General features: G+C 44.7%; 1 protein-coding gene across 3 annotated transcripts in view; it reads left to right on the forward strand.

The window, feature by feature from the left end:
- Positions 1-14,367, forward strand: part of DYNC2I1 (dynein 2 intermediate chain 1) — a 2,286,904-nt gene that overhangs the window by 779,549 nt on the left and 1,492,988 nt on the right. For all 3 annotated transcript variants that reach the window (XM_069647988.1, XM_069647989.1, XM_069647990.1), the window contains one exon: positions 6,727-6,829. In XM_069647988.1, the coding sequence (XP_069504089.1) occupies positions 6,727-6,829 (103 nt within the window). The remainder of the gene's footprint in view (positions 1-6,726; positions 6,830-14,367) is intronic.

Consider the following 14,367-nt stretch of genomic DNA (forward strand, 5'->3'; position numbering starts at 1 on the left):
CTACCTAAACCTAAATCTAAGGATGGGAGCAAGCTACGACCATCAATGAACGCAATCCTAGTCAAGCCCCTCTCAATTAAAAGGGCCTATACTAATTGTTAGGGAGAATTCTCTTATAAGGCTAATGTCCCAACCCTAGTGAGTCCCCCAGCAGCTTTTCTGGATTTTTGGGGATTGTTTTTTTCTCCTGCTAAGAGTGAGACTCTTTTCCTCCCACTCTTAGGCATGTTTTGAGGTATGTCCTTGACTCTTTGTGTGCTTATGGGCTATGGGGTTTTCTTTGTGCTCCATAGGGTATCATCTATTTTTATGTGTGTGTTACACAGCACCCTCAGTGCAGTAACACAGGGGTGTCATAGTGACCCCCAAACATAGACTCCATACCCTGGGACTGACTACTGTGTCCCAGGGCATGTAAAGTCACCATTGACTTTACTAGTCCTAATTGTGAACAGAACCAGTACAAACCATCATATTATGGAAGTACTGGAAGGGGTTAATTATATTGGCCCTGGGTCTGTTTTCAAGGGTGCACTGTCCAGTCCCCCCTTGTCGAGTTTCTGGCTGGTGGCAGTGGTTACCACGCGAAATATTCCACCGGAATATTCTCTATGGGATTTTCCCATTGATTTTAAACGCACCACTTTTTGGTGCAATGTTAAAGATACCGCCGGTTTATTTATTTAATATTAAATCAACGGTTGGGTCTTTTTGCCAGAACTCTTTTCTAAAATGGCGTTCGTGTCTGTCTCAGTAACTCTGACCAAGGTCGAGCCCTTTGTTCCACTTTTTGGCGGGCTTCTCCACAGAAGCCCTCCAAATGGTGCCACTCTGTCTAGGTTCCACAGGATGGGTGGGAAGGGGAATTGGCACCCTGGACTGCGTTGCCTTAGCAACTCAAGTCGCACTCTGTTCTGATTGGGCCAGTGGTGAGCCGCCCGGCTCACCACTTAGCATGTGTGAGTGACAGCTAGGCTGTTGAATGGGGGTTTTTCTGCATAAAAGCAGGGCCTTTGGGTCTGGAACTTCAGAAGTCGCCACAGGACCTAACAATCCGAAGAGGGAAGAAGCTGAGCCATCTGCAACGACGACACCACCGGTGAAGCCCTGCTGCAACTACCTCACCACTTTCCCGACGACAAGAGAAGATCTTATGCTGGAAGAGTTTTCTTCCTCTGAGCTGGTGGGACCAACCAGTTTGCCCCTTTTCACCTTCCAAAGACGTCTCTTGGTCGAATCGCCCTTGCCAAGCACCCCGGTAGCCAGATAGCCAAGCTTCACCACTTTGACCGCGAATAAAAGGAACGCACCTTTTATCGACGAACTCTGCGGCTGGTTTCATCCCTGTGCAGTGCAACGACTCCACATTTCCTCCTTAACAAGATCCTCTCTTCCCCTGGTCGGCACAACGAACTGCAACCACTGCCAGGAACAACTGCTACCGCTGGAGCTTCCTCTCTCTTTAATGTACTGTGTCCTGCCTGGCCTCCCTTTCTTCGGTTTGCCCAAGGTGACCCTTAAATCCTTGGCTTTCCAACTGGGAAGGCCCCAGACCTTCTAACTTTACCTTCTTGAATCGCCCCAACCTCTTTTGAACATTCTCTAAAGACTTTTAGTGCATTTTAAACCGTGTGATCCTGGGCACATTTCGCTTTGCTCCATTTAAAGTGGGCTTGGCCTATGAACTTTGGCTCTACGGTATATACTGCCTTTATTCCCTTGCTGAGAAATCCTAAAAGTGTTGGGACCTGTTTTATTTCTATGCCCTGCCTTTTTCTCTCCCTTTAACTGAATTATCAGAGTGCCATATAGGTTACGCGCTCACATCTGCTTTGACAAATAGTGGTGTTTGACCTAGACTTGTGTGATGCTTATTAAGGGAGGTGTGTATACTTTACTTGGCTGTGTTTTAACTTGCTTTTGATTTAGAGTGCGTGTATATTGCCTAAAGTGTGTTTTGAATAAATAATTATATACTTTTGATACAAAGCTCTGGTCAGTGTTTGTTTGCTCTACTGTGTTTTTAGCCCTATTGTGTATACTCTACATACAGCCCTACTCTTCTTGAGAGAGGTCTGACTGCTCAGCCACAGCTACCAGGTAAATCTGGGTGGTGCAGACTGCTACCAATTGGGTTTACTGCTTATTCCTGTAGTCTTAATCTTTTTGCAGTGTTCCCCAAGGGAACTGCACAGGATTCTGCCTAACACTAATAAACCTATTTGCAATCCCTACTTCTAAATACAAAAGGGTGTGGGGCAATGGTGTTTGCAAAAAGAAAAGTGTTCAAGAAATAATATGTCAGGACGATGGAGCAGTTGGCTTCCCCTCCCCATGTTTTCAGCACGGGGCAAGGTGGCACGTTCGAGCTTCTCACACATCTGGCTGCTTGGCCACGAGGATACAGTTCAAAGTACAGACATCGAGGCCTTCTGCCAAAACCTCTTTTCCAATAACAGTCTCTTACTGCAGAGGGTCTGTCGTAACAAACAATTCTCAAAGTTCCATTCCTATCAGGATTTTCACATGCAGAAGTTCTCAGTTTAAATGTTCATTATGGGTCTCCCTCCTTCAGGCTGAGACCCCTTTTATCACAATGTTCACACTTGATCTCCCTTGTTCGGGCTCAGACCATGGATCTCCCTCATTCGGGCTCAGTTCCTCTTGATATGCATCTCCCTCATTTGGGACCAGATCCGACACTCTTGATATTAAAATCGAAGACTTTCAAATGTGCGATAGGTTTTGCTTAAACGGTCGCAGGACCACTTCTATTAACTTCACGCATTTGGTCTCATCAATATTCTACTTTTGTTTCTCTTAGCAATATTCCTTACAGAGACCATCAATTGAGCACATTCACAGTGCTGGACCACTCTGTCAACAGTATCGTATCTTTCCTTCTCAAGTTCAAACATTCATCAGTAGTTTAGCTTTACTTGCGTCTTTCATCACACGCATTTAACAATGTTAGTTCCAGCGCTCGTTATACAATGTTGCTGGTTGCATCCTTGATTTCAACACACAACGGTCTTGCATCGGTTTCCCGAACTCACCGGTTGTGTATCTTTCTGCCGCTTATTTGTTCTTGGAGCCAAGGACGATACCGCAGCGACTGCTGCTGCTCCTTCCCGCCTTGGTCAGTTATGTGGGAGGGCCTTTGGTATCTCCGACACACAATACAGGATTCTTCAGTCTGGTTTCCTGGCCTTAAACTTTGTGACTCAGTTTTCTTGAAAGTACTGGTGTTTTACCAAAAAGCTCAAGGGTAATTCCCTTCTTACGAACCCTTCTTGGTTTGTCGTCTTTCTCCCCTAGTTCAGCTTCTGATTCGAAACTGTTGTTCCTTCGTGTGCTTTGCCTCGCTTAGTGTGCTATCGTGCTCAGCTTTCTATCCGTGTGGGGAAGTTTAATGGAAGGCAGGTGTGAGTGATTGTCAGTAATTGCCTAACCTCGCCTCACCATAGTAGCAGGAACTGTCAGATACACTGCTCGGTGTGTGAGTCTGTTTTCTCCCAGCGCGGGCTGTCTATGTGAAAATGTTGAAGAAGGGAAAAGGCGGGGTTAAGGTTCCCACGTACGCTACCTGGTAGGATGGGGTAAAGGTGTTACGGGGCAGGGATAACGCTTCTCGCCATACAGAGTCCCACTCCCCGAAGACCCCTCAATGAGGTGATCTTCCCGCATTGGTCCACCCCCAGGGTCTGGATCCAAAGGCAATGGCCGTGCCCTGGCCACCTGAGAGAGAGAGATTGGCGGAGACTAGCGGCTCAGATTCCTTCTGGTTTCTCACAGCTCTCTCCTCAAGCCTCAGTACCTGAGGGCTTCTCCCTTCCAGGGTATTCACTTCCGCTTTTTATCTATTTTCCAAATAGCATTCTTCATCACGCTCTGTATTGATTTTAGATATATCCAATTCTGCTCATTTCATGTTTGACTTTCATACTTCAGACTTTGTAAGGTTTCTCTCTTCCAAATACGTGGCCCTGCCTCTCCCGTTCTTCCCGGTGCCCTTTCTGACGCAAGGGATCTCGTGGGGCTTGGCATGCACTTGGATATTTGTCTTCTTGGTTGCTCATGTGTCCGCCTTCGCCAGTGTAGGGTTCTTGGCTCCACTGATGTAGGGTGCCATCTACAACTGGGGCAGCAGGAGCTACTCCCTTTTCCGGTAATCTCGGCGCCGTTAGTTGGGTGTCTCACCCACCATGAAGCAGCTGTGGTCACGTCACCACCTTGCATGGGTCTTAGCTTTGGATCTCCCATCGCAGAATTCGTCTGCTCTCCGGTATCCCACTCTGGTGTTCCTCGCCTTTCCAAAAGTCGCAGGTTCCGCAACTCTGTTCTTCTCCGCCTCTCCAAGCATAATCAGGTCAGGGGGCTTACCCTGCATACCATACTCTCTCAATTCATAAGAGCTACTTGTCCCAGTTATATACACATCTCTTTTTAAAGAGAGGTCTCCTTTTTCTTGGTATGGCTGTTTGGTGTCCACGTTGCCTGAAGCCAAATATAAGGATGAGAGATTGATATTCATCGCAGGCAGTCCCATATATGCAGATATGGTATTGGGTATACAGTATTCCTCATTGGAATGGGAGGCCTTGTTCCCTAAGGGGGAGGAGTCAATCCCATTGGAGTCCCACTTGCCCATACCCATTGGTAGGGTCTTGCGGAGCGGGCTCAAGTCCCTTAGCCTCAAAGTGGGTGACTCCCCCTTGGGGAGAAGGGACGAATACCCTTGATTCGTCCCAGCACCATGACTTTGAAGATCCCCATCACCCACCCCCTTCTAGCAGAATGGTATCTCACTATGCCAAACCCACAGCCCAATCGAACATCATGGGACCATTGCACGTTCTTACGTGATCTCAATCCAGGGTAGCACACATCTCTGCTGGGGACCGCAGTGTCAGTTCGTGAACCACCATCATTGTTTGAAGCTCTTGAGCCATGAACAGAAAACAAGAGACGTGGTAGTGATTAAAGCACTTGGACCATCCTTACAAATATTTATGAATTTCCAGCCTCAGTAAAGGAAAACGTCACAAATCCTATGGCACCTTGCAGAACATGACCATGGTATACATGAAATCCAAAATGGTGGATCCATTATTTAAAGACTTGGGGGCCTGATTATGAGTTAGGCTGTGGTGGTAAAACCCTCTGGTATTTTTTAATACTGGATATTTTAGCACTCTGTCAAAGTGTGAGTTTCACACTCTTCTTCCTGCTTTTGTCTGGTTGGTTGGTTGATGTTCAACTAATGCTTCAATTGCCTACATAACAATTTCCCCAAGAGATTTTATTTTGTGTTCAAGGCATTGCAGTTTGTGGAGCTACCACATTACGCTCAACAAAAAACGAGTCTGGGAGATGGCTTGACTTGCATTAAACTGGAACTCTGTAAAGGTCTGTTACAAAAATAATTACATACAGGCTCAGGGGAGTGCAGTAAAGGTTCAACCAAATCCAATGGATGAAGTGCCTATGTTAAATAGGATATGCTGAATAATCACCTTAATGATTGATTGATATATCTGAAAGGGTGCAAGGTGTAATTCCACTCACTAGCTAATACCAAATTACACATCCAGTGACAGCCAAATGATGAGAAAAGCTCTGCGTTGAAAGTCATCTGCCCTGCATTGGGGCATGCAACTTTGGCCATGTGAACATTTGGGTTTCTTTTACTGTGAGTAGTATTGTAAGTCGGTCTTCAGAATGTTTTAGGATTTAATAATTTCAAGCCTGACCTGTTATATACTTAGTGTGGTCCACCCACCTTTCCCACCCATTTCTTACATCATATATTTGTTTGAGTGAGATACTGCACTCACTGAATGCTTGTGGCCAGTTGGTTTGCATCATCCTAGCGCTGTTGCTGTTCCTATAATAGTAATAAATGCAGGGCTTCTCTGGAGATGACAACAGACCTTTTCGTTATCGTTATTTGACCGATTAGTCGTGTGTGGTTTACATTTGATCATATTAAGACCACTTTATTGGCTATAAACTGTTCCTTCCACATGAATGGATTCTTATTTTCTCTACACTGGGACTTTAATTGCCTAAGTTATCTTTGGCATTGTTGAGTTTAGTCTTGCTTATTTTTTTCAGGTCACATTTTGTACAACAACCGCCATTCATCCACCCAGTCTCTTACTGGTACAGTTCCTTTAGTACTCTACCCAGTCGTCCATTCGGCATACCCACATAGATAGTTTGTGGGAGCTCAAAGTTGGTTCACGCCTCCAAGTCTTTTCAAAAGACAGGAAGCAATCCAAGTCAATCAGGTGCAGTGCAATCTACTTCCATCCTCCCTGTGATTTAGTCCATCAGTAAGGGAGGAGGGCATGGGGTATCAATATTCTGCCATTCAAGACCTAAAAAGTATAGTATGGTCATTTTAGTCTTTCATATCAGGATAGTGGAAACATCTGCTACGGGATCATTGAAGTACTTAAAAGAAATCAGCCACCTTGGCTGCATGCAAAACATGTCCGTTCCAACACCCCATCCTGACTAACGTTTTCTATGCTGAGTGGACTGTATAAGTGTGTAAACATTCATATTATGCAAAATGCTTGCATCAGAATAACTGCTTTTGTTATCTGAAAATTCCCCAATCATTCATGCAATTTAAATGCATAGATCTGACCTGATTTTCAAAAGGCCATTTGCTTGCATGATTATTTATACTAAATAAACAAATGTCCTTTGTTACAGAGTTCTCAAATCTTCAGAAGAAAGAATCTCATCGTGGCGTGTTTATTGATTTTATGGCTGCAAAGCAGCGCCAAATCAGTCGCAAAATGGCTGAAAAACAAAAGTAAGTGGCATTTGATTTTCGTCTTAAGTCGGGTTGATAATTGCTTTTCCCCTCAAAAGTTCACCCCAATTTGGTTCTTTTTTTGTCTCCAAAGGCCTTTTGATAGAATTTCTTCCATTAACAATTTTTGTCTGTAACATATCACCTGAGCAGAAGCACTGAGCTATTCAACCTTCAATATGTACTTTTCCATTTTGGTTCCTGGTAATTGATATTTTAATTTCATTTTATTTAAATCATTTTTTCAACATATTTCTTTATATCTGCTTTACCATTCATAACCTTGTGCTTCATTTGGGCCAGATTTTCTGTCCTCACTCTTAATATCCTTTGAGACTTTGTCCCTTGGAGCTGGTTTGGTACCTGAAACAAAGCATGCTTAATCTGTAGTTTTCACCTCTTTGCTGCCATATTTCCTCAGTGCAGGGAACAGAGTTGCTTATGACATATATCTTCTGTTTGACATCTGACTACTTCATTGAGTGCCTGGTCATCATGCTATGTCCTAGGCTACATGACATAGAAGAAAAATGCCTTGCTGTCAGACTGAATAGCATACACCAGAAATTTTGTTGAAAGGATTACAGCTTTTCTTTTCATCCTTCTTAGCTCAGACCTATGTTTAAAACTTGAATCTTTATTTCTTTATTTATCAGGAATGTGTAAATTGCTGCCAGCAGCCCCAGACCTCTTACCGAAGGTATTCTAAATAGAGGGCCGGGATGCAAGGAGGATGTTGAGTTGGGTGGCAGTTGAAGAACAGTGTTGTCAGGAGTCTAAGGTTTTGGGCTGGCACCAAAAACAATAGCAACGATGCTGGTAAGGACATTTGAGTGTAGTGAGATGGTTTTAGGCTTCTGACCAGCAACAGGTAGAGATTAGCAAGGCATGGCTAAAACTGGGAGCCAAACAATGTCAGTTTGTATGCCTATATTGGGGAGTATTTGATTCTGTTGTCTAGAAAAGTCATTAATGTTTGGTTTGCTATGTATTACTTGAAATTAAAACATTAGTGAGACAACCTGGGGCAGGTTGTGTTATCCTTTCTGTAGACAACATGCCTGTATCCAGTTAAAGTTTGTGTGTGACATTCACAGCATTGTAAGTTAAGGCACTACCTTTACTTCCTTGAATTATTATTTTCAATAAAATGAATATTCATATTAAAACAGCATCCTTTTGTCCCACAATGTGTGGTGCAGTTGTTGTGGTGGGGATATTAGTCAGTGCCATTCCTCAATAACATACAAGCCAATTAAATAGTCAATATACACACCATAGTTAGATCTCAGTACATGTTGAAGGTGGCCTTTTTGGTGGCAGTGAACTCTGCTAGTCCTATCAGCGAGATTCAAGTCTTCTCAGCATCAGAACCATTCACCCTTTTTCATGAAGACATGGTAGTGTTCTACACTCGCTGTAGATTTTTTTCCCCCAAAGTAGAGTCTTCCTTTCACGTCAATCAGGAGATTTTTTATTTTATTTTTCCCTAATTCTCAGTCAGAAGCAAGAGGAGGACTACACTCCCATCATATTTATTTGGCTCTTAATGATAGTTTTAGACAGATTACAATCTCTTCAAACTTTGGAGGCTCTGAGCCATCTGGCAAGGCCTCCAAAGCAACTATTGCAAGTTGTATTTTTTCTTCTATATCTAAATACTAATTCAATAATGGCAACATTCCCCCAAGGAGCATTCACGCCCATGTGGTCAGGGTCAAAGCCACTACAGCGGCATTCGAGATCCGCCCCTTGGGGCGTTATAGCCACAACAGCCACATGGCCATCCTCATCAGAATTCTGCAGGCGTTACTGACAAGAAAATTGGATCCGACCCTAGGCTTGGTCAGGCAGTTATGCAAAACATTTTCTCTTACAAGTGCTTGGAATTCACCCACGAGTGTGGAGGAACAAGAATCAGCAGTAGGAGTAACTACATGTTACATACCTTAGTGACTACTGTACTTCTACTCCAGAGGCCAGAAAGTGGGTGTAGTTGGTATGCCCTCATTTTGCAATCATGGATCCTGCCCTACATTATTTAATCTGGAGGAGATTTTACTGTGCAGATGCAACCTGTGGGATGGCAAATAGATGAGTACGGAGGCAAGGGAACTCTTTTCTTGGAGGCCAATACAACAGGGAGTACATGTTACTTTATCTGACTGTAGACTTTTAACAGTCCCTTTTCCTACCAACCTTTGAGGATATGGAATTCTATCTTACTACGTGAGATATTTGGTGTATCATAGAGCCCTCTCTGTAAGGTTAAAAAAATATGCCTCTTTCCTAGGAGGTCTCTCTAAACTGACTAATAGCTGAATACAACTGTACCGCACCATAACGCCAAGATGCTTATGGGTGAATGTTGCGCTCTACCAGCAAAAATACTAAAATAAGTATGCTTGCCTTACCACACCAATGTTCATTGACTGATGAGACACATTATTTTTTTAAGCTTTCTTTATTAGCATTTTGAAATTAAACCGTTATCAAGAAGAAAACTTGTGATCAGTGTTTAGATTTCAACAAAGACACAAACATTGTCAATAGGTTGGTACATTTAGCACCTATATATAGTATATCAAACCTCATTTGCATGGAGAAATATTAACAGTAACAATTACATTGTTAAGCCTCATCCCCTTGGGAGGTTTCTATACCAGGTGGGTTAAGGTGCCATCTAACATCCACCCATATATCTTTCAGCAGCAGGTTGGTGGGATTGTGATTGCATATGTATCTTCACAAACATTACAAAAAGTAAGTTCCGTCCACCATAAATTGAAAACCGAATGGTGGCTCCACATTTTGCCACTATCGATGCAACACCCAATAACCAAAGGAGGCATTTTAAGTCTTTGTTTGAATAGCCAGTAGCCAGATTTGTGACTGTAATGTTACATTTTCTCCTGTAATAGCATTTATTTTGTTGATTGCTAATTCCCAGTATCTTTTAATCTGGCGATAGTAGTAAGCTAGATATATAACGTCTGCTGTGCTGTCAAGCATATGATACATACATAACTACATACATAACTAACCTCAAGCTCAATAACAAGACTTATTTTGGGAGTTTGGTAGCTTTGCTGCAGGAAATGAATATGTCAGTATTTGGTGATAGTTAAGAGAGATTGTGTTTAAGTACAGGCTATCATCATCTGTTAAAGGCGCACTAATGTGCCAGTTCATCTATTTCTCTCTATCAAGTATTATTTCAAACCCACTGCCAACTTACACTCAGAGAGTTTGTGTGATCCCAGGTGGGAGCGTTTGTATATATATTTTGCATCATGTATTTTGATTGAAATCCCGATGAGTACATTACAAGGTGTAGCATAGAAAGGATCAAAGATACATTGAACATCGAAATTTCATTTTGTGAGAATGTCAATCAGCCAATCCCCCAACAAAGAAATCAAGGAAAAGAAGAAACGGGAAAAGAAGAAAAATAATAAAAAAAATGAAATGTAATAATAAATCACACGACTAAGAACAATGGCATTCTTTTAAGTTCCTAGCAGTTCTCACATTTAACATCAGTATGATTACTGCCAAGCTAGATGTTTCTATAACATTGTCTGGAAGAACATATGTTCCCTCTCAGAAACGTACTCCAGAAAAGCGCTGCAGGTCTGAGAGAACTTCAGCATTCAGCCTAAAAGGAGCGCTAACATCTTTTCCTTCCCTATGATCTCCCACACTTTCCCCCACCAATAAGAGGTGCACAGGCCCTCTGTTGTCTTCCAAAAGCGTGCATGAGTGATCCGTGCGGCCATCAGCAGGTGAGATATCAGGTCTGCCTTAAGGCCCGTCATTGGTAGCGTGCCATCTTCCGGGACATCCCCAAAAAGGAGGATCAGTAGACACTTAAGGAGCATGGTGCCTGTGATCTCCTTAATTTTAGACTAAATCTCTTGCCAATAGGTCTGTATGATTGGGCAGTGCCACCACATGTGGGCTAAGTCTCTCAGCTGTACACAGCCATGACGGCAGCGGTCGTAGTAGCCGGAGTGAATTGCATGCGGTCGATGAGGGGGACAAGTACCAACGGAAACGTAGTTTGAGGGCTCCTTCTTTTATGAGTGTGCATCAAGACCTCTTGCTCATATTTTCAGCCATGACTCCTCCAGAATGTCCAGGCCCAGATCCCCCTCCCAGCGGAATATATAAGGAAATGTTTCCCCCAGAGATGTGGTCTCAAGTAAACAATAACATGTTGAGACCCTTCCTGGCCCTCAAACACCCTAAATTCTATCGCGTGGGAGTGCGACAGCCCGCTTGCTTTACATCATTATTAGACACCCAGTGACTTAGCGGTGCATAACGTTTCCGTTTCCAACAGATTAAACCTCTCCTTGCATTCAATAAAGGTGAGCGGAGCATCATCTTTATAGATATCCCTTAGCTTTGAAACCTCCCCAGAGCTCCAATGTTTGAACGTGTTTGTGTGCATGCCTGGGGAGAAAGCAGGGTTCTGGAGGATCAGAGAAAGTGACCCAATCCCGGTTGGAATCCCTGCTGCGTGCATGCCTTGTCCCAGTTCTGCAAGGTGTTGAGAGTGATCACTAAAAGACTGCCCTGTGATCATCTCGTCTTTTTAGGAAGGAACTGGAGGTGACCCAAGGGGAAAGGGGAGGCGGGCTGTTCAATGTCCTTCCATTTGTGTGAGGTGTCCGCCAGGGCCCAATCTAGCATTGAAGCAATTTGGGAAGCTCGAAAATATCTCTGAATCGATGGGACCCTAGTCCACCCAGACCCTTTGGTCTAGTGAGGAGTTTGTGAGGGATTCGGGCTGTCTGTGCTGCCAGATGAAATGACCCACTGCTTTTTGTAGTTCAGTAAATCCTGTTCTGGGATTAAGATTGGTAACACCTGAAAGATATACAGTCATTTTGGGAAGAGAGTCATTTTAACAGCACAAATCAGGCCCAACTATTTTATTTTTAAATTCTTTTTATTTGCATTTCTTCAACAAAGAAAGGAGAACAGCGCAAAGAAAACAAACCACAAACAGAAAAAACAAACAACAAATAGCTGTGGGTTACAGAAAAAGAAAAGAGGGAGCAAATTATCGCTTCTCATGCGCTGTGCGATCTCAACGATTATTTGTCCATGCACTGTGTTATCATTGTCATTGCGCACATCATACGTACAGGTCCACAGTACGTGTGTCTGATGCGACCCCCCCCCCCACAAATCCGTTCCGTCCCATGCATGCCCGTTAGTACTCTGCTAATGGGCATGCCCCTGCCCATGCCCCTATTTATAAACCGTAATGAACAAAAAACTGAAAAACTGTGCATGCTATACCGGTTCCAGTCCTCTCCCGCCCCGCCCCCCATCTGCCCAATCTGCTTGTCACCTCCAGGTGCAGCCCCACATCCTCCTACATTCAAGAACCCCTCACATTGTTGTTGCATAAGATTAACGGCAACATGTCATCCGAGGCCGCAAACATCATTTGTAGTAGTACATTACATGCTGTGACATTGTCGCTGACCTCCCTCTGTCCCCTGTACACCACCCTGTGGCACACCACCGTTTCTGCATCTGCCCATTTCCTCAGATCACCCGACCATGCCTTTATATGGGGACCTTCTGTGGACTTCAAAGCCAGTGCGCTATCCCGCACTTAGCCAAAATGCAAATGAGGCCCCAGCAAGCACGCCTCCGTGGCCACTCATTCATTTCTATCCCCCCTTCCAGGCACTGTTCGCGATGTCCTGCCAGAACCCTCTACTCACCGGGCATGTCCAAAACATGTGCAGCATGCCTGCTGACTCAATTGTGCATCTTGGACATCTGTCCCCCCACCCCCAGGAACCGCGAAATGGCGCATGGGGTCATGTTTGCCCTATTTGTAACTTGCAGCTGGATCAGTTTGAATCTGTCGTTCCTGGACACTGTCCATGTATACATCACCCTGGCCCATTCCCCATTCCCCATCTGTGAAAACCTGACCCACGTCCTTCTCCCACTTGGCCCGCACTCCGAGTTCTGATTTACTAAGCAAATCCAATATTATTTCATGGAGCCTGGAGATCACATGGCCCCCTTCCGCCAGGTCATAGAGGCAGTCCAGCGTGGTGTCTCCCTTAACTCCTATCTTCATGTCCGGCCATCTGGCTGTGGCAATTTTAGTCACCCTATGGTATGTCAAGAACTGTCCCTTAGGTATTTCGTGACTCTCAATTAGTTCAGGGAAGCAATATCCTATACCGGCACAAGTCCCCCAGAGTGATCACCCCAATTTGGCTCCCATTGGCGTCTAATGCTACGGACTGCCTCCCAGTTCGCCCCGTAGATTGCTGCAAGGGATATGTTATCAAAGTACAGGTCTTGCCCGCCCACCATCTTCCATAATCTTTTCCACAGATTCCTCCCTAATGCCATTAGGGCGGACGTTCCCACCAAACGAGTGTCTACCCATAGTGCTTCCCTCAAATAGAATGGTGTAACTTCATCCCGCATTAGGCCAGTGTCTTGGGAGACTTCATCTGCCAGCAAGGTCAGTATGAACTGCAGTTGACAGGCAAGATAATATGCTTAAAAATGCGGCAGCCTGATACCTCCCCCCCCCTACTTGTAGTCTCTCCTCAATGTACCCAATGAGATTCAGCACCTCTGCCCCCCCCCCCCGTCTCCTCTGATAAATCCTCTGACTACCGAGTCAAGTTTAGAAAAGAAAAATCCCGGGATCTCATAGGGTATGTTCACAAAATAGTACAACAGACGCGGCTGCACCACCATTTGGAGTAGCGCGGTGTGGCCGAAAATCGATAGCGGGAGCTTTTGCCAAAACTCCATAACTTCTGAACTCCACAGAGCACCTTCAGTGTATTTGCCACATGCTTCTTCCTATAGTCGTGATAGACGTCCACCCCCAGATAACGAAAGGTATCCACTGCCCACTGCAATCCCAAATTTGGCAGATGCCGCTGTTCCAGCATTCTCAGGCCAGCGAGCGGGAACAACCACGACTTCTCTTTGCTTATGGTTATACCAGATAACCCTGCAAAGCCATCCAGTACTTCTAGTATGTAAGGCAGGTTGGTAACCGGGTTCTGTACTTAGAGCAACATGTCTGCGTACAATGAGACTACGTGAGTGTCGCCTTTTATTAATATACCCACTTCCTTGAAGTCTGTCCTATGGTCGACTGCTAGCGGTTCCAATGCCAGGATAAACACGGGGAGAGCAGGCACCCTTGTTTGGTTCCCAAGCCCAGTTCCCACGCCGTTCTCACTCGGGCCAGTGGCGGCTTATACAGCAGGCGCACCCATCGCGCAAACTGCGACCACACTGCGAAGTACAGCATGCGGCCAATCCCACCTCACTCAGTCAAATGCCTTTATTGCTTCCAGCAAGGCCACTGCATAGTTCCCCCTCGTCCCCCTTGGTTTTATCTATTAAGTTGTGTAGCCTGCACAAGTTCCAGGATGTGTTCCTTGCGGGGACATAGCCCGTTTGATCAGGATGTATTAAAGTCCCAATTACGTGTCTCTGTCTGTTCACCAACATTGCCGCAAGAATTT

This window comes from Ambystoma mexicanum, chromosome 2q (assembly GCF_040938575.1).
Source record: "Ambystoma mexicanum isolate Mex_15411 chromosome 2q, UKY_AmexF1_1, whole genome shotgun sequence".
NCBI classification, from domain to species: Eukaryota; Metazoa; Chordata; class Amphibia; order Caudata; family Ambystomatidae; genus Ambystoma; species Ambystoma mexicanum.